This window comes from Scatophagus argus, chromosome 5, assembly GCF_020382885.2.
Source record: "Scatophagus argus isolate fScaArg1 chromosome 5, fScaArg1.pri, whole genome shotgun sequence".
In the NCBI taxonomy this organism is placed as follows: domain Eukaryota; kingdom Metazoa; phylum Chordata; class Actinopteri; family Scatophagidae; genus Scatophagus; species Scatophagus argus.
In genome coordinates this window covers 17,554,635-17,573,742 of record NC_058497.1, presented here as the reverse complement: position 1 = coordinate 17,573,742, position 19,108 = coordinate 17,554,635, and the positions used below count along the sequence as shown (strand labels likewise).

At 40.0% G+C, this 19,108-nt stretch overlaps 2 protein-coding genes and 1 pseudogene across 2 annotated transcripts; 2 read left to right on the top strand and 1 right to left on the bottom strand.

Moving 5' to 3' along the window:
* The first annotated feature begins 628 nt into the window (after positions 1–628).
* On the top strand, positions 629–5,050 carry LOC124059659 (extracellular calcium-sensing receptor-like). Its single transcript, XM_046389870.1, has 13 exons — positions 629–865; positions 1,025–1,181; positions 1,275–1,430; positions 1,608–1,760; positions 1,860–2,060; positions 2,242–2,478; positions 2,524–2,748; positions 2,871–3,001; positions 3,167–3,263; positions 3,437–3,560; positions 3,731–4,203; positions 4,295–4,375; positions 4,514–5,050. Exons 1-13 carry the CDS (start codon positions 657–659, stop codon positions 4,868–4,870), a joined length of 2,601 nt encoding a protein of 866 aa, XP_046245826.1. The 5' UTR covers positions 629–656; the 3' UTR covers positions 4,871–5,050.
* Positions 5,051–6,617: 1,567 nt separating this feature from the next.
* On the top strand, positions 6,618–10,762 carry LOC124059173 (extracellular calcium-sensing receptor-like). Its single transcript, XM_046388996.1, has 13 exons — positions 6,618–6,799; positions 6,959–7,115; positions 7,209–7,364; positions 7,537–7,689; positions 7,769–7,969; positions 8,128–8,364; positions 8,410–8,634; positions 8,766–8,896; positions 9,062–9,158; positions 9,332–9,455; positions 9,626–10,098; positions 10,190–10,270; positions 10,409–10,762. Exons 1-13 carry the CDS (start codon positions 6,618–6,620, stop codon positions 10,760–10,762), a joined length of 2,571 nt encoding a protein of 856 aa, XP_046244952.1.
* A 1,268-nt stretch (positions 10,763–12,030) lies between these two features.
* On the bottom strand, positions 12,031–14,711 carry LOC124059486 (annotated as a pseudogene).
* Between the last annotated feature and the right edge of the window lie 4,397 nt (positions 14,712–19,108).

Here is a 19,108-nt window from a genome sequence, read left to right as displayed (position 1 = left end):
TTTGGTGTAAGAAAATGCAAAAATTTTAAGCTAAATTTGAATGTGAGAATTCAGAAGAATTTTTTTTATATATTTCTATATACTTTTGTGGATTATTCCAGTTTTTGCTTTGCATTTTAGTATTGATTGGTGTAATCAAACAAAGCGTTACACTTAACAATCATTAAATCAAATACTACTCATTTATTTCCTTCAGGTTTTTAATATGTTTATGGGAAAAAAGAATATGGAGGAGATGAATGGTATGCCTTTATTTTCCTTTTATTATAGTCATCTCTACAAAGACTCAGAGTTCATGTGAGCCTCATCTTGTCCTCCCTAAAGTGTCACTGCTTTGTCACTGCTTTTCATTGTGATTGGTTGATTAACCAATGACTCCATACACCGATGAAATGAAGCATGCATCACATTTTTCTATATAATTTACTTCACTAGCCAGTTGGAGTCTCTGCTGGAGAACCATGATCTCCAGCACACACGCTGTCTTTATGGGGTTGACATGGACACTGTACTGGGGCTTCAGGCTGGTTTCACCCTGGCTACTTCTTTTGGCATTATATGGGCTTATTTTCCCAGTATTCTCTGATGTTCTGAAAGTTGCAATGGAAAGGAGCAAACTGAGTTTAGAAAGAGGTTTTGTCAAAGGAGAACAGACTATGACAGAGAGACTGAGTGCTTTGGCGATGGAAGAAGTTAGCGGTGTTGCTTCCAGTTTGCCTCAGTGTGTGGAACTGACAGATAGTGAGCCTCTGGCCCTGCAGGCAGGAGGGGATATTGTGATTGGAGGGTTTTTCCCTCTGCATTATGTGGCTCCGAAGCCACAGCACAGCTGCAACATAAAACCTCAGCTCACACCTTGCAGTGGGTGAGGATACTTTTGATATCTGAAACCATTTCCTCTTGTGGTGATTCAAGCTCTTTACTGTTCCTACATTGTTTACATTTTCTGATTTATATTGTGCTCTGATACAGTGTTTTCAAGTCCTAACATAGACCGCATACATCCTTATTTGATTTTCTGCAGCTTTGACCACAGAGCCTTCCGCTGGATGATGACAATGGTGTTTGCAGTTGAGGAAATTAACCTTAATTCAAGCCTTTTACCAGGTGTTAAACTCGGCTATCGAATAATGGACAGCTGTGACCATGTGCACACCAGCCTGCAAGCTCTTATCTCTTTAGTCAGTCACTCCAAAGCTGTGATGAGTGAGGAAATTAGTAGACACAGTCTTGAAAATAATGGAATTACAGTCTGGGAAAGAAATTATTTAAAGGAAAATGTAACAGAGGAGAGAATGGACAGGAGTACACAATCTGAAACTTTGTCATCATGTCTGTCTGATTCTCCTGTGCCTGTTGTGATCGGTCTTGCATCCTCCTCCCCTACAAGAGCTGTGGCTCACACTCTTGGCCCTTTCAACCTCCCACTGGTATGAAATGAATGAAAAAGCAGGATCATGCAGAGAATTTTTTTGGTTGTCCTTACTTTCACTGTTTGAGTTTTGCATTATATCACACAATGTTTAGAAATGTTTCATAATATTTTGTATTTGGCTTCTATCTTATAGAATATACATAAAGGTAAAGTTAACTTTGTCTTCCCCTAGATAAGCTATTTTGCTACTTGTACCTGTCTGACTGACAAGCGTATGTACCCATCATTTTTGCGGACTGTACCGAGTGATCTCTTTCAAGTTAGAGGCCTTGTCGAGCTGGTCACCTTTTTGGACTGGTTCTGGGTGGGCACAGTAGGGACCACGGTGAGATAAAGTTTTATTTATTGATTGATTTTTTTATTTATTTATTTATTTTTTTGTCAGTTTAAAAACAACATGATTTAGAAAACCTCTGTATTTCAGGATGACTACAGTCACTATGGAATTCAAGCATTCTCTCAACAGTTTCAACAACAAGGTGGCTGTCTGGCATTTCATCTTACTATCCCCAAGTCACCCACAGTGGCTGACATACAAAAAATGGCAAACACGCTGCAGAGTTCAACTGCACAAGTAGTGGTGGTCTTCGCCACTGAGGGGCAGCTGCTGGAACTGCTGTTAGAGGTAAGCACTCTCTGTTAATGTAAATCACAGGGTGTCACAGGGTTTATGTATGACAATATTCAGGTTTAATATTAATAATGTGGGGGTTATGAATATTAAAAGAATGTCCATGCTCATGTTAAACAGTACCTTCCCTTGTTATGAACATCATGAAATTTCTTGAAATGCTTTTTTTCTCTAGCTGGCTCAAAGAAATGTGACAGGGATCCAGTGGGTAGCTAGTGAAGCCTGGGTAACTGCTAGCCTGCTGACCTCACCCCACTTCCACCCTCTCCTAGAGGGCACAATTGGTTTCTCCTTCCCTGGAGTTAGGATCCCTGGCTTGAAAGAGTTCCTGCTGAGAGTCCGTCCTTCCCCTGAACCTGGCATGGAATTTGTCAACATGTTCTGGGAAGAGCTGTTCAGCTGTAGGCTTGAGGTTACAGGAGTCAGGGTCAAAGAAAATGACACTGATACCATGAAGGGATCAGCTGATGATGTTGTTGGTGAAAAGCCTGTATGCAGTGGTTCAGAGGACCTGAGGTACACTGACAGCAGTTATACTGATGTATCTCAGGTCAGAATATCGTATAATGTGTATAAAGCTGTATACGCTATTGCACATGCTCTGCGTGCTTTACTGAACTGTGATTCTCCAGGATATAACAAAGGAATGTGTGAGAAACATAAATCATTTACCTCTCGGCAGGTAAGTCAAACACCTGAAAAATATGGAAACTGAAAACTTATTTTAATGATGTAATTATTGTCATTTTTCTTTGAGTTTTGCATCATTTTTTCAGCCTGATGTTCACTTCTGTCTTGCTGCAGTTGCTGCATCATCTGAAGACTGTAAATTTCACTAACCAGTTTGAAGAGAAGGTGTATTTTGACTCCAACGGAGAGCCGCCCCCTCTCTATGACATCATCAACTGGCAAAAGGACAGCAATAGTGAAATTAGGTGTAATATTATTCTTAAAGACATTAATATAGCTGTCTGTTTCACTAATCATGATTGAAAAGCTTTTTATTGTTATTTTGGCAATTAAGCATACAAACAAGTTGTGATGCACAAATGTCCTACTTATTTTTTGGCTGGACTGCAAGGATTTAATTTTGTGTTTAGATTTGTCAAAGTGGGAAGCTATGATGGCTCAGCTCCATTGAGACAACAGCTGCGGGTGGATCGGAGCACTATTGTATGGACAAAGGGACAGTCACAGGTGAGTCCTGTATCACCTAAACTGATTTCAGTTTATCTATAAAATGAGGTCACATTCTTTTTTTGGAATAATAAAGCTGACCTTTGATACATCAGTAATTTGTAACTTTTGTTCTGTTAAAAATCTTCCAAGCAACCAGTCTGCTGTACGATTTGACACTTCAATTTCTTCAGGTGCCTGTATCCCAGTGTAGTGCTCCATGTTCCCCTGGCAGCAGGCAGGCAAGACGTCCAGGAAAGCCCCACTGCTGCTTTGATTGTTTACCCTGTGCAGATGGAGAAATCAGCAACCAGACTGGTAGCCAACACATAATTGTTCATTATGTAATTTCTAATTTCTGTGAGAAGCAGAAGACCATTAAAACAACAGCCATGTTTCACAACTGAAGCGTCGTGTTGATGCAACCTGTTGGTGTGTGTTTAAAGAGTGTGCTGACTGTTGAGTGTGTGTTGTGTGTCTCCCCAAAGGGTCCACAGAGTGCACAAAATGTCCTGAGTACTACTGGTCAGACAAAGACAAGATCAAATGTGTGGCTGGGGTTGACGAATTCCTCTCTTTCTACGACACCATGGGCATCATCCTGGTCACATTCACACTGCTTGGTGTCTGCCTGACAGCCACTATCACCACTGTTTTCCACCGTTTTCGTTCCACCCCAATCGTCAAGGCTAACAATTCAGAAATAAGTTTCTTGCTTCTCCTGTCACTCAAACTCTGCTTCTTGTGTTCCCTGGTGTTCATTGGTCAACCATCTGTGTGGTCATGCAGGCTCCGCCAGGCAGCATTTGGGGTCAGCTTTGTCCTCTGTCTGTCTTGCCTTCTCGTGAAGACTATAGTGGTTCTTTTGGCTTTCCGGGCTAATGTGCCTGGTTCCAAGGCTCTGAAGCTATTCGGACCCTCTCAGCAAAGGTCTCTGATCCTCTGCACCACAGCTCCTCAGGTGGGAGGGCGATAGAACCACTACTTATTTTAAGTTGTGATCATTTTTTATGTCATCTAAATAATTGACTATCTTCCTTTTTTGCTCTCAGGTTTGTCTCTGTGCTGGTTGGCTGTTGGGCGCACCTCCCTTCCCGTTCAGAAACCCAGCTTACCAAGCCTCAACTGGAAAAGTAAGACTAACAATGTCCCAACGTCAGAAAACTTCAAAACCTGCACATATCTTTTACAATTTGTTATTTCACACTGTCATGGAAAGTGTAGCATATGTATCTACTGATTTGTAATCATGTGTTGTCGGACACATTTAGATTGTTGTGGAGTGTAAGGAGCCATGGCCTCCTGGATTTTATCTGATCCTGGGCTACATTGGCCTACTGGCCTTCCTCTGCCTCCTGCTGGCGTTTCTCGGACGCAAGCTTCCTGATGCGTTCAATGAAGCAAAACTCATCACATTCAGCATGCTGATCTTCTGGGCTGTGTGGATTTCTTTCATCCCAGCTTATGTCAGCTCCCCCGGGAAGTTCACTGTGGCTGTGGAAGTATTTGCTATATTAGCCTCCACTTTTGGACTGTTACTGTGTATTTTTGTGCCCAAATGTTATATAATTTTATTGCGGCCTGAGAGAAACATTAAGAAAGGTTTAACTGGAAAACATGCCAGATGAACCCAGTTTTTTTTATGTTGTTGGTCATTTTTAGTAGTCATCACATCTGTATCAGTATCAGAGACATACAGTAGTTTACAAAGCATGAAAGACCCAAGAGGTGGGGAGGTGGGGCCTGAGCGGAGAGTCACACAAAGGCAACACCAACGGAATAAGACAAGCTAGCTTACACATAACACAAGAGAGTATGGTTTTCATAGAACTGACAACACACCTTAGTAGTTTACCTGCATTACAAAATCAGACGCTCATACAGAGAAAAAGAGAGAGAGAAAGATTGACATCTGTAATGATGATGTCACATTACCTTTTGATTTTAAACATTTAATGGATTAGTAAGTGGGGGCAGTAAACAACAATAGACACTGGCCAAGTACCCTCGTGTGGGCCCAGACTCAGATATGCTTTCCAGAGGATACACACATGATATGAGTCTAACTTTTTATTTTTCATCTATTGATTTGTTTATTGTTGCAATCAAGGCACGCAAACTGTTCAGAATATTTAGCTAAACAAAACAAAATAGAAATTAAAATTTATTTGAAGAAGTGTGCATACGACATGACACCATCATAACCATGACAAGGCACCTGTCATGAGCATGAAGAAGTCTTTTTGAATGTTTATGACTGTCTGAACATTAAATTACCAAAACAAGTGTGGTCTAGTAATTTATGTTATTTCTAATGCAAAGCCGACATTGTGATGTCTTTGTTATGACAAGTTGTCATTAACCAAGACAGCATGGCCTGTCATAAACAAGCTACAGCAGGCCTTATCATGAAACCTGAAGAAACTATTTAACTTGATGTGTGAACATTTTGTCATGATTGTTTATCCTTGATTACAAGTTCCATGGACTTGTCATTAACCTGTCATTAACATGTCATTAAATGCTATGAGGTCAGTTTAATAGCAGGAAATAGAGTAACATTACTAAGTAAATTATGGAGGCCCTTATGCATCTGGATGAGAAAGACAGCATATTCCATGAGATACCATTTTCAATTTCGATAAAATATGTTTGAGTGAGATTGTATGCGCATAAAGTGAGAGAGGAGATTGGAAAAGAAGAGGACAGAGAGAGAACCAGGTGAGAACATAAACAGAGAGTGAAGTCAAGATTGTTTAAGTGGCCAAACCTGAACTGTTTAAATGAGGCAAAATAATCACAATAATCATTCACAATGGAATTTCACATGCATAGGAGCCTTTCCTAAAACTGCCCATGATTCATCAGTAGATGACTAGGTCATGTGGACAGTTTAGTGACCTTTGGGCTGATCTGAGTGGTTGCTCCGTTCTCAGGTTCAGCCTTTGTGTGTTGGGTCAGTCTTGCCTCATGTGTTTATTGTGATTAGGTTCAGAAAACAGTATGTAAATCTGTAGGTAACACCAAAACTGATGCTGCATTGAGATTGGTCGATAGTGCAATTGCTCAAATGACCTATGAAATGAAGCAAGCATCAGACATTTTATATAGTACAGATCATAAGCCTTTCAGAGACACCAATGGAGAACCATTGTCTCCAGCACAGACGCAGCCTTAATGGGGTCGACATGGACACTGCATTCAACGCTTATCAGGGTGGCTTCAAACTGGTTGCTTCTTTGGGCATTATATTGCCTTCCTTTTCCAGTGTTCTCACATATTACTAAAACTTCAAAGGACAGGAAGGAACTAAATTTAGAGAGACGTTTTGTCAAAGGAGAACAGACTATGACAGAAAGACTGAGTGCTTTGGCGATGGAAGAAGTTAGCGGTGTTGCTTCCAGTTTGCCTCAGTGTGTGGAACTGACAGATAGTGAGCCTCTGGCCCTGCAGGCAGGAGGGGATATTGTGATTGGAGGGTTTTTCCCTCTGCATTATGTGGCTCCTAAGCCACAGCACAGCTACAACATAAAACCTCAGCTCACACCTTGCAGTGGGTGAGGATACTTTTGATATCTGAAACCATTTCCTCTTGTGGTGATTCGAGCTCTTTGTTGTTCCTACATTGTTTACATTTTCTGATTTATATTGTGCTCTGATACAGTGTTTTCAAGTCCTAACATAGACCGCATACATCCTTATTTGATTTTCTGCAGCTTTGACCACAGAGCCTTCCGCTGGATGATGACAATGGTGTTTGCAGTTGAGGAAATTAACCTTAATTCAAGCCTTTTACCAGGTGTTAAACTCGGCTATCGAATAATGGACAGCTGTGACCATGTGCACACCAGCCTGCAAGCTCTTATCTCTTTAGTCAGTCACTCCAAAGCTGTGATGAGTGAGGAAATTAGTAGACACAGTCTTGAAAATAATGGAATTACAGTCTGGGAAAGAAATTATTTAAAGGAAAATGTAACAGAGGAGAGAATGGACAGGAGTACACAATCTGAAACTTTGTCATCATGTCTGTCTGATTCTCCTGTGCCTGTTGTGATCGGTCTTGCATCCTCCTCCCCTACAAGAGCTGTGGCTCACACTCTTGGCCCTTTCAACCTCCCACTGGTATGAAATGAATGAAAAAGCGGGATCATGCAGAGAATTTTTTTGGTTGTCCTTACTTTCACTGTTTGAGTTTTGCATTATATCACACAATGTTTAGAAATGTTTCATAATATTTTGTATTTGGCTTCTATCTTATCTCCATAAAGGTAAAGTTAACTTTGTCTTCCCCTAGATAAGCTATTTTGCCACTTGTACCTGTCTGACTGACAAGCGTATGTACCCATCATTTTTGCGGACTGTACCGAGTGATCTCTTTCAAGTTAGAGGCCTTGTCGAGCTGGTCACCTTTTTGGACTGGTTCTGGGTGGGCACAGTAGGGACCACGGTGAGATAAAGTTTTGTTTATTTATTGTTTTTTTAGTCAGTTAAACAACAACATGATTTAGAAAACCTCTGTATTTCAGGATGACTACAGTCACTATGGAATTCAAGCATTCTCTCAACAATTTCAACAACAAGGTGGCTGTCTGGCATTTCATCTTACTATCCCCAAGTCACCCACAGTGGCTGACATAAAAAAAATGGCAAACACACTGCAGAGTTCAACTGCACAGGTAGTGGTGGTCTTTGCCTCAGAGGTACAGCTGATAAAACTGTTCTCAGAGGTAAACACTTTTCATCTCACTTCATGTATGATATATGACCAGACATGAAATATTAAAATATGCGTAATGTGTGATATATGAATATCAAAGAATGTTCATGCTTATGGTTAACTCTTTATTTTATTATCATCAAATTTCTTAATACTTTTTTTCTTTAGCTGGCTCAGAGAAATGTGACAGGGATCCAGTGGATAGCTAGTGAATCCTGGGTGGCAGCTAGTCTACTGACCTCACCCCACTTCCACCCTCTCCTAGAGGGCACAATTGGTTTCTCCTTCCCTGGAGTTAGGATCCCTGGCTTGAAAGAGTTCCTGCTGAGAGTCCGTCCTTCCCCTGAACCTGGCATGGAATTTGTCAACATGTTCTGGGAAGAGCTGTTCAGCTGTAGGCTTGAGGTTACAGGAGTCAGGGTCAAAGAAAATGAGACTGATACCGTGAAGGGATCAGCTGATGATGTTGTTGGTGAAAAGCCTGTATGCAGTGGTTCAGAGGACCTGAGGTACACTGACAGCAGTTATACTGATGTATCTCAGGTCAGAATATCGTATAATGTGTATAAAGCTGTATACGCTATTGCACATGCTCTGCGTGCTTTACTGAACTGTGATTCTCCAGGATATAACAAAGGAATGTGTGAGAAACATAAATCATTTACCTCTCGGCAGGTAAGTCAAACACCCCCGAAAAATATGGAAACTGAAAACTTATTTTAATGATGTAATTATTGTCATTTTTCTTTGAGTTTTGTGTTTTGCATCATTTTTTCAGCCTGATGTTCACTTCTGTCTTACTGCAGTTGCTGCATCATCTGAAGACTGTAAATTTCACTAACCAGTTTGAAGAGAAGGTGTATTTTGACTCCAACGGAGAGCCGCCCCCTCTCTATGACATCATCAACTGGCAAAAGGACAGCAATAGTGAAATTAGGTGTAATATTATTCTAAAAGACATTAATATAGTTGTCTGTTTCACTAATCATGATCGAAAAGCCTTTTATTGTTATTTTGGCAATTAAGCATAGAGACAAGTTGTGATGCACAAATGTCCTACTTACTTTTTGGCTGGACTGCAAGGATTTGATTCTGTGTTTAGATTTATCAAAGTGGGAAGCTATGATGGCTCAGCTCCATTGAGACAACAGCTGCGGGTGGATCGGAGCACTATTGTATGGACAAAGGGACAGTCACAGGTGAGTCCTGTATCACCTAAACTGATTTCAGTTTATCTATAAAATGAGGTCACATTCTTTTTTTGGAATAATAAAGCTGACCTTTGAAACATCAGTAATTTGTAACTTTTGTTCTGTTAAAAATCTTCCGAGCAACCAGTCTGCTGTACGATTTGACACTTCAATTTCTTCAGGTGCCTGTATCTCAGTGTAGTGCTCCATGTTCCCCTGGCAGCAGGCAGGCAAGACGTCCAGGAAAGCCCCACTGCTGCTTTGATTGTTTACCCTGTGCAGATGGAGAAATCAGCAACCAGACTGGTAGCCAACACATAATTGTTCATTATGTAATTTCTAATTTCTGTGAGAAGCAGAAGGCCATTAAAACAACAGTCATGTTTCACAACTGAAGCGTCGTGTTGATGCAACCTGCTTGTGTGTGTTTAAAGAGTGTGCTGACTGTTGAGTGTGTGTTGTGTGTCTCCCCAAAGGGTCCACAGAGTGCACAAAATGTCCTGAGTACTACTGGTCAGACAAAGACAAGATCAAATGTGTGGCTGGGGTTGACGAATTCCTCTCTTTCTACGACACCATGGGCATCGTCCTGGTCACATTCACACTGCTTGGTGTCTGCCTGACAGCCACTATCACCACTGTTTTCCACCATTTTCGTTCCACCCCAATCGTCAAGGCTAACAATTCAGAAATAAGTTTCTTGCTTCTTCTGTCACTCAAACTCTGCTTCTTGTGTTCCCTGGTGTTCATTGGTCAACCATCTGTGTGGTCATGCAGGCTCCGCCAGGCAGCATTTGGGGTCAGCTTTGTCCTCTGTCTGTCTTGCCTTCTCGTGAAGACTATAGTGGTTCTTTTGGCTTTCCGGGCTAATGTGCCTGGTTCCAAGGCTCTGAAGCTATTCGGACCCTCTCAGCAAAGGTCTCTGATCCTCTGCACCACAGCTCCTCAGGTGGGAGGGCGATAGAACCACTACTTATTTTAAGTTGTGATCATTTTTTATGTCTTCTAAATAATTGACTATCTTCCTTTTTTGCTCTCAGGTTTGTCTCTGTGCTGGTTGGCTGTTGGGCGCACCTCCCTTCCCGTTCAGAAACCCAGCTTACCAAGCCTCAACTGGAAAAGTAAGACTCACAATGTCCCAACATCAGAAAACTTCAAAACCTACACATATCATATAAAATTTGTTATTTCACACTGTCATGGAAAGTGTAGCATATGTATCTACTGATTTGTAATCATGTGTTGTCGGACACATTTAGATTGTTGTGGAGTGTAAGGAGCCATGGCCTCCTGGATTTTATCTGATCCTGGGCTACATTGGCCTACTGGCCTTCCTCTGCCTCCTGCTGGCGTTTCTCGGACGCAAGCTTCCTGATGCGTTCAATGAAGCAAAACTCATCACATTCAGCATGCTGATCTTCTGGGCTGTGTGGATTTCCTTCATCCCAGCTTATGTCAGCTCCCCTGGGAAGTTCACCGTGGCTGTAGAAGTTTTTGCTATATTAGCCTCCACTTTTGGACTGTTACTGTGTGTTTTTGTGCCCAAATGTTATATAATTTTATTGCGGCCTGAGAGAAACATTAAGAAAGGTTTAACTGGAAAAAAGGCATGAATGAACACAACATTTATCAAATGCTCTTAAATTTGAAATGATGAAACAAAAAAAAAATTGTTGTTTCCATGTTTTCTTTTCAATAATGCTTCAGTGCCTTTGCCTCTTTATGGTGAAATTAAAATTGACTTTGTCAGTGCTTTTTGTCTCATTCTGGATTGTCACTTAGATGCTAACTTATTTTGCTCAGCAGTTCATTTACTTTAATTATACATAAAAATGCTGCAATAATTGATGGTATGTGATCTTCTTTCTCTATGCTGTGGAAGCTTGGTGTCAGTATCTGTAGTACTGTAGTACCAAAACTCTTGACCTAAGATCCAGGCTCTACTGAGTAAAAATATTTAATCCTCCGTATTCTTGAAAGAATAGCTATGATTATCTGCTTCAGTTGAGCTTGAGGAGCATGTAATCTTAATTTTATTTTTTGCATTTTGTTCTGGGAACACAAATGGTACAGATATTGCACTTAATCTCTCAATGCTGAATGATTTGTCAATTTCTTGAGAGGGGCTTTTGAGAACTTCACAAAGCAGTTTTTTTCTTTAATAAAAAGTGGAAGCTTATGTGGCTGGGACTGACTTCACCAAGGCACTTCTGATTTTTTCAGAACCAACTTCACTTTCTGTTCGACACAATATGAAATGTACAAGGGATCATCTTGGTCATCTTCAAATTTATGCACCATTTAATGTTCTTTTAATGTTTTTTTATGTTTCTGTAATGCCTCAGCTTAGTCCTTCCCTGTCCCCCTGCCTTCCTTCTTGATTGATGGCAATTTGTGCTTTTTGATAAGCAAAGTAACAACTAAATAATCACACATATTTAACTTTAGTTTTCTCAGGTTGTGAGCCTGACCATGTTACTATGCATAAGCATACATTATGTTGCAAATTAGCCTTTTGGGATAGCATAATCACTTACAACCCTTTTCTTGTCTGATATGTATAAAATACATTTCTAAACCCATCCATCTTGGATTGATAAAAATCTTCAACTGACAGATGTAGCACGGTAGAAATTCAGCATAAAGCATTTTCTCAAAAAAAGACAAGCCTCAGAAACTTCAATTAATCAACTAAAATTCAACTAATTTCTTCATTCAAGTCACAGGCTTCCTGTAATATAATTGATATACCTATTAGATGCATATTCCTGTGGTTCAGTTGCAGTGTTATAACACATCACATACTGCCCAGTAAACAAAAATGCAAAATTAAACAATAAACATTGGATAGATATTTTAAATATTTTCAGGTAATAAAACATTATTTCTTTTATTTTCCCATGAGGTGTTGTTTTGTATTCTTTTCTGGTTTCAGCAAAATTATAAAACACTTAGGAGCAAACAGGCAGAACAACAATCCAAAGCTGGAAGCCAGAATGGCAAATGACTCCACTGCATCTGCATAATTGCCAGGAGAACTGATATAAGCAGGGATGAATGCCAGCCACACAGCACAGAAGATCAGCATGCTAAAAGTGATGAACTTGGCCTCGTTGAAGTTACTTGGCAACTTACGAGCCAGAAAAGCCAGGACAAAGGACAGACAAGCCTGTAGGCCAATATAACCCAGAACGCACCAGAATGCGAGGCTGGAGCCCACGTTACACTCCAGTATGATCTTGGAGCGTTCATATTGCGTATTTCGTGATGGACTAGGGGGAGCAACAATGAGCCAGACAGCACATATAACCACCTGAACCAGAGTACAACCAAGTATGATGACCCTCTGCTGCTTGGGCCCCAACCACTTCATGATGTTGTCCCCTGGCCTGGTGGCAGTGAAAGCAGCCAACACCACCAGAGTCTTCCCCAGGATGCAGGAGAGGCAAAGTGAAAATGTGATGCTAAAGGCAGTGTGGCGCAGCATGCATGACCAAGATGCGGGTTCTCCAATGAACACCAGGGAGTTCAGGAAACACAACGTCAGTGAGAAGAGTATGAAGAAGCTGAGTTCAGAGTTGTTCACCCGAACGATAGCTGTGTTTCTATGATGGAAAAAGACTCCAAAGACACTTAAAGTGAAGCAGGCGCCCACCGCAGAGGTCACTGTCAGGGCTATACCCAAGGAATCATAGGCCAAGAACTCCACCTTCTTGGGGATGCAGGCCGTTCTGTCTTCGTTTGACCAGAAGTCCTCAGGACAAAATGTGCACTCTACAGAATCTGAAGGGTCAAACAGGTTATTCAATATTCAAATTTTACCTGAATGTATGAGAACATATGACATTGGAACTGCTGTTATCTCTATTGTTTGGTATGAGGCTTACTTGTCTGATTGCTAATTTTGCCACTGTCACATGGAACACAGTCAAAGCAGCAAACAGGCTCCCCACGACGGACAGCCTTCCGGTACCCTGGAAGACAGCTGGAACTGCACACAGACACTGGTACCTAGGGAGCAGATAATGGCTCTCAGCTCTGCAGTGTGTAATGAGTGTGCTGAAATTATTGGTTTCCTGACCATCACTGTAAACTGAATGTCTCTGTGATTTGTGCTCTTTAAATAAAACACAGTGTGAGCAGCTTGCCTCACTGAGATGCCCTGCCCATATTATCCTGCCCTCCTGGATCACCAGCTCCTCTCCAGCAGGCTTGGTTCCATCAAACAACCCCACACTGACAAACTCAGTTTTTCCGCCTGTGCCTCTCTGCCAGTTGATGATATCATAATAGGGTATGGAGTCACCCTTCAGGTCAAAGTTCACTTTCTCCCCAGCAATGTTAAATGTCACTTCCTGGAGGTAATATTGGAGCTTGAAAACAAATAGATAATATAAAATATTCTTTCAAACAATATTTTCAGTGCAATATTGTAACAGGAACTGGAATATACCTGCCAGGGTTGTATATTGTTGCGCTCAGCACATGAGTTGTTCTGGAAAGGCCCACTGCCTGGTTGACAGAGAAGTAGGTTGTGGAGGGAATGAGCAATGGCATATACAGCCTTGTAGACATTATAGGCCACTCTGGGGCTGGATGTATTCATGTAGGCTGAATGTTGCTCCAACAGGGACTCCTGTCCTGTACAGGGAGGAAAGTGGGAGGCAGAGGAGAGAGAAGGACTGCAACCATACAGAGCCTCCCACAGCTCCTTCACTAGAAGATTATTGGGATACATGTGAGGGTTTATTGTTTGTAGGTAGTCACTGAGCCTGGAGATGTGACCTCTCCTGATGCCAAACCCAATGGTGCCCCCAAGGTAAGGGTAATACTTGCTCTCAGTAAAGACAGATGCTGTCACCCAGGCTTCACTAGCCACCCATTGGATTCCAGTGATGTTCTGTGTCATGTAGTCTTTCATGAAAGATGTCATCTCCCCTTCACCTGAAAATACCACCACCACTTTAGCCAAAGAGCTCCGCATCACCTTTAATGAGAGGCAGATGATGAAGTTAGAAGAGAGTTTCACAAGGAAGAGAAAAGGCAAAAGGACAGCAGGTTAAAATAAAAAACACTGAGTCCAAATGTGGATTATGTAAATGACTTTGTATCTTTTGTATCATCTTTGTAACAGCAGTTTAAGCCAATATAAGCTACATGAGCCAGATGAACTATGGGCTGAAAGCAACACATAGAGTTTGACAATTTGTATGTACCTGCACGATCTCTAATGTCTTCTGCCGATTGTAGAGCAGAGGGATAATTTCTTGGTATGCGACACACACTTTGGTACCCTGTAATTCTTTTATTAAACCTTCAACAGCAAAGCGGCCATAATCACGGTCCCCTCGCAACAGTCCCACCCAAGTCCAATTAAAATTTACCAACAGCTGAGCAATGGCCTTCACCTGGGTTAAAGAAAAATAAGGGTCAACTAATGTCGTCTTAAAACTTACATTATAAAAAGTAAATGCTATTGGCTTACAATTTAATATCATTTATTATTTGTGACTGTAATACTGATTTTCTCTGATTTTCCCAGTGAATAATATAAGAGAACACACATACACACATATATAGTTTTTTTTTTTTTAAATGCTATAACACAAACCATTTTAAACCTGAGGCCAAACCCTCACCTGATAGTCATCATTAGGCACTACTCTGAAGAAGTTAGGATATTTTCTTCTGTCAGAGAGACACGTACATGAAGAAAAATAGCTGATCTGTATAAAGAAAAAAATGAGCACAGCAGCAGAGTTCAGTAAAACAGATTATAGGGAAAAGCACAATGTCCTGTATTTTGAACTGAGCTTAACAGAATAAACTTATCAAGAATGGACCCAGCAGACATTCAGAACTTGAGAATTTGAGAACAATTTTTATGATCTGTCACACACCCTTCAGTGTTTATATGTCAAGTCAAGTCCGTCCTCAGACCCAGCACTCCAGCCTCAGTGCTGCGCAGCACTCCAGTCTCACTGCATCCCAGCGCTACAGGCTGCTAGCACGGTGGAGGACAAGCTGCCCAGCACTGTGGAGGACCTGTTGCCCAGTGCTGTAGAGTTGCCACCTGTCCTGTCTGGTCCCCAGGAAATGATTCATCCAACCCCTTGTTTTGGTTTCCAAGCAACAGTCTTGTACCCATTTTTCAGTTGGTTAGTTTGACAACTGGCCTAGCTTCACTGCCTGTGGCCTGCCTGAATTCTGCTCCTTGTTCCTAATTTAGACTTCCAGCTGCTTTTAGTATTTTGTCTTTAACTGTTTGCTTTAATTACTCCTTTAACTGAGTTTATAAAAGTTTCCTGTTCATTATACCGCCCTGTATTTTGACTTGACTTTGACAATATTAATAACACACATAACGTGATATCGTATAAGTAATTAAGCTCACATGTTTGGCCTTGCAAAATGTAATTTTTCTTTTTTTGGAAACACCTTCTCCACAGATGCCCTATCTGCTTCTATACACAGTTGTTTTGGGTGTTATTGATTTTTCCAAAAAAGAAACAAAACGTCCAATAGACAAGGTCAAAATTAATTTCATAAATAACATTTTTTTTTCAGTGTTTCTACTGATGTTGCAATAATATTGTTTTTGTGAATTCTTTTGGTGGTAACAGTCACGAAATGAAAATCTGATATTATGACAGCCCTAAAGACATACAGAGAAACACAGACCCCATTGAGATTTTATTTATTCTGTTTGTTTTTGAGAATTTAAAATTAGAGAAAAATAATCTTGGAATATGATGAGAAAGTAGCAGGAAACAAACAGCCTGATCAAACTGCTGCAGTGTGAAGTGGTAAAGACAAAATTAGAATAGTCTAACAATATTGCAGGAGTTCTATGTGACGTATGTTTTGTTTATCTTTCTTGAATTTCTTTTATGATAATCGGATATGTGAAAATAGTGGTTGTTTTTTTGTTTTTGCTTACTTTTTGTGGTCCCTTTTTTTGATGTGGTAAGTGCATATGATGTAGATTTTGTATATTAGCATATCAAAATAAAATCTAAAACACACATACACACACAATTATAGCGTATAAAATTAATATATTGAGAGGATTACAAAGGAATAGAGTAATCATTACCACTGGTATTCTGAATGGCTGCAGGATTCTTGACAGAACAATAGACTGAACAGAACCAGATTCCCCAATCACAGCAAGAAGTGGAGAGGCACCACTGCACATGGGAGAGTCATCCTCGCTCAGTCCGTTCAACACAGCCAGAGCAGCTCGCTGACTAGTCAGTGGATATCCGCATGAATCAATGATTTTGTATCCAAGGGTGTAATTGGCCAATAGCTCTGCACTCTGGTTTATCTCTTCCACTGCCAGTCTCATAGTCTGAGCCCAGCGGAAACGTCTGGGATCAAATCTGTAATCCAGCAAGCAAATACACACAGCACAAACACACTGAAAACAGCAAGTATAGAAACAAGGTCAAATTAAAATCAAAGATCATTTGTTCACATGAAGTTAATTGAATTGTATCAACGCAAATGGTTTCCTTTTGCTTTGTCCATATTATCTCAGATTTCTCATTCTTTAATTATATGATATGTTACTAGTATATGTATTTGGTAATGCTTTATGTAAAGGTCAGTAATTTTTCAAATGATTTGACCTCATTTTTGAAAAAATGAATGCATTGTTCAACTGGTACATTTCCAAAAATTAACTCCATTTAAATGCTTGTGTAATCTTAAGTAAATAACTTTTTTCCAAATATAAGTAGTACTGAAATACAGAGTTCCTTCCAAGAAACTTCTTGGAAATTATTTTGAAATCATTACGGAATTATACACCAGCAACATAATTACCATGCCTTCATGTGTTGGCCTCTCTCAGGCTAAATTTTTACTGTGTTCTAAATCTCGTAAATAGGTGCATACATGCTATGCAATCCAACAAAATTGTTTGTTTGTTGCTAAAATTGGAAACCAATAAGAATCCATTTGTGATTTGGAAATATGAACCTCACCCTGTGCACTTTACTTCTAGGGGTTTGTAGGTATTGTTGAGGTCCGGCATCTCCTGGTTATAGTGAATGGGGAAGATTCCCCCAATAACATAGTCACCTTTGGTCTGAAAGCCTTGCTGGTATCTGTTTTGGAGGATGCAATCTTTAGCTGCGGGTGGGGGTGGAGAGGTGAAGCTGGAAATTGGGTTATAAGTTATAGTGAGGACACAGACAGAGTAAAGAAAGAGAAACAAGATGAGTAGAGTCATACTGTTAGACATCCCCGAAAGAATAGAGAAAGAGCAAGGAACAATGGCAAGCTATATACAGTATCAGAGCCCCTCATCTTTCAAGACACATGAACAGCCCCGCCTGGTTTTCCACAGTTGGCTGATGCAGAATGAAATGATCTAACAGGAGAACGAGGCTTAGGGAGAAAAAAAAAAAGTTCATCTCGATGCTCCTAACAATAAACAAATGCAGCCTAATTTGATTAATTCTACTTACTGTAATGTTGCATTTTGGATGAAACAGTTGTAGAAAGTTGTTCATTTGAATTTGTCATCTTATTGAAGGCTATAGTTGGTGACACTGTAAAAATGTATGACGTCATACTGGAATGGAACCACAAGGTTCCATTCTGCGTACAATACACAAAGCCCACCTGCCACAAAGCCTTTCAAACACATGGTTCACCTGAAGCTGCACTTTCATTAAGTAAGTAAATTAAAGGAAATTATGCAATGTGATTTCATGGGATGGCACACAAATAGCATCCAGCTTTTTGATTATCATGTTCATGTTATCATGCCATTCATATTTTATGACTTTTAGGCATCCAGGAAAGGATGAAGTCAGTTGACTTTTGTTACACCTTTCTTTTCTTAGTCACATGACCTTTGATCACAGTTCGGGTTTTTTTTAAGCATATAAACTACTTAGGTATAGGATTTGCTAAGAAAAGATCCTGATTTGGGTTTAAATAAGTTTACTGATGTAATTTGAAAATGTTATACAAAATCAGCATTGGCTCTTAATTAAAATTGCCATAATTACACCATTCAAGAAATTAACTGCAACAAAATCTATAACAGTTGAAATTGGTCTGGAAATTTGCCATGAAGACTACTTAAAACCACTAAATACACAATGCTATAATTTATTGGGAATTTATCAGCATGCAGTCCATGTAATATGTGCAAATTTCTTTTACTTAAAATAAAATTGTTTTACCTAAAGACATAAATCTGACTTGATGAGACTATAATGTCTATATAATGAACATTATTTACAGTTTGGTATAAGAAGATAATACTACAATACCAGCTTTCATCATGATCATCTTGGTCATCTTGGCAATTGTGCTCCAGGCTTTTGTATTGAGCATGAAAGCCCTCTTTATTCATTCATGGCACTGTGAGTTTTTCTACAAGCAAAGAAAAAATCAGCATATTTGTCTAAACTCTTCCCAGGACATGAATCTGACCATGTTACAATATATTAGCATGCAATAGGACAGCACAATAATTACTTATTACTTTTATTTCTTTAAAATGCACATTTACAGTGGTATGAAAAAGTTTGGGCACCCCTGATCATTTTCAGGATTTTCCTTTATAAATCATTGGTTGTTCGGATCAGCAATTTCAGTTAAATATATCATATAGCAGACAAACACAGTGATATTTCAGAAGTGAAATGAAGTTTATAGGATTAACAGAAAGTGTGCAACAATTACTTAAACAACATTAGGCAGGTGCATAAATTTGGGGACCCTTGTTGTTTTATTGATTTGAGTACCTTTAGCACTAATTATTGGAACACAAAGTTTGTTTGGTAAGCTCATTGACCCTTGACCTACATACACAGGTGAATCCGATCATGAGAAAGGGTATTTCAGGTGGCCAGTAGCAAGTTGTTCTCCCTTTTGCATCTTCTCTGAGGAGTGGCAACATGGGAGCCTCAAAACAACTCTCAAATGACCTGAAA

Bases quoted from the DNA above. Each gene is read 5' to 3' on its own strand.
- LOC124059659 (XM_046389870.1), top strand. From the start codon at position 657: ATGACAGAGAGACTGAGTGCTTTGGCGATGGAAGAAGTTAGCGGTGTT. The intron at 2,749-2,870 runs GTAAGTCAAACA...GTCTTGCTGCAG, and splicing joins AATCATTTACCTCTCGGCAG to TTGCTGCATCATCTGAAGAC. The intron at 3,561-3,730 runs GTAGCCAACACA...GTCTCCCCAAAG, and splicing joins AGAAATCAGCAACCAGACTG to GGTCCACAGAGTGCACAAAA.
- LOC124059173 (XM_046388996.1), top strand. From the start codon at position 6,618: ATGGAAGAAGTTAGCGGTGTTGCTTCCAGTTTGCCTCAGTGTGTGGAA. The intron at 6,800-6,958 runs GTGAGGATACTT...GATTTTCTGCAG, and splicing joins CAGCTCACACCTTGCAGTGG to CTTTGACCACAGAGCCTTCC. The intron at 9,159-9,331 runs GTGAGTCCTGTA...CAATTTCTTCAG, and splicing joins GGACAAAGGGACAGTCACAG to GTGCCTGTATCTCAGTGTAG.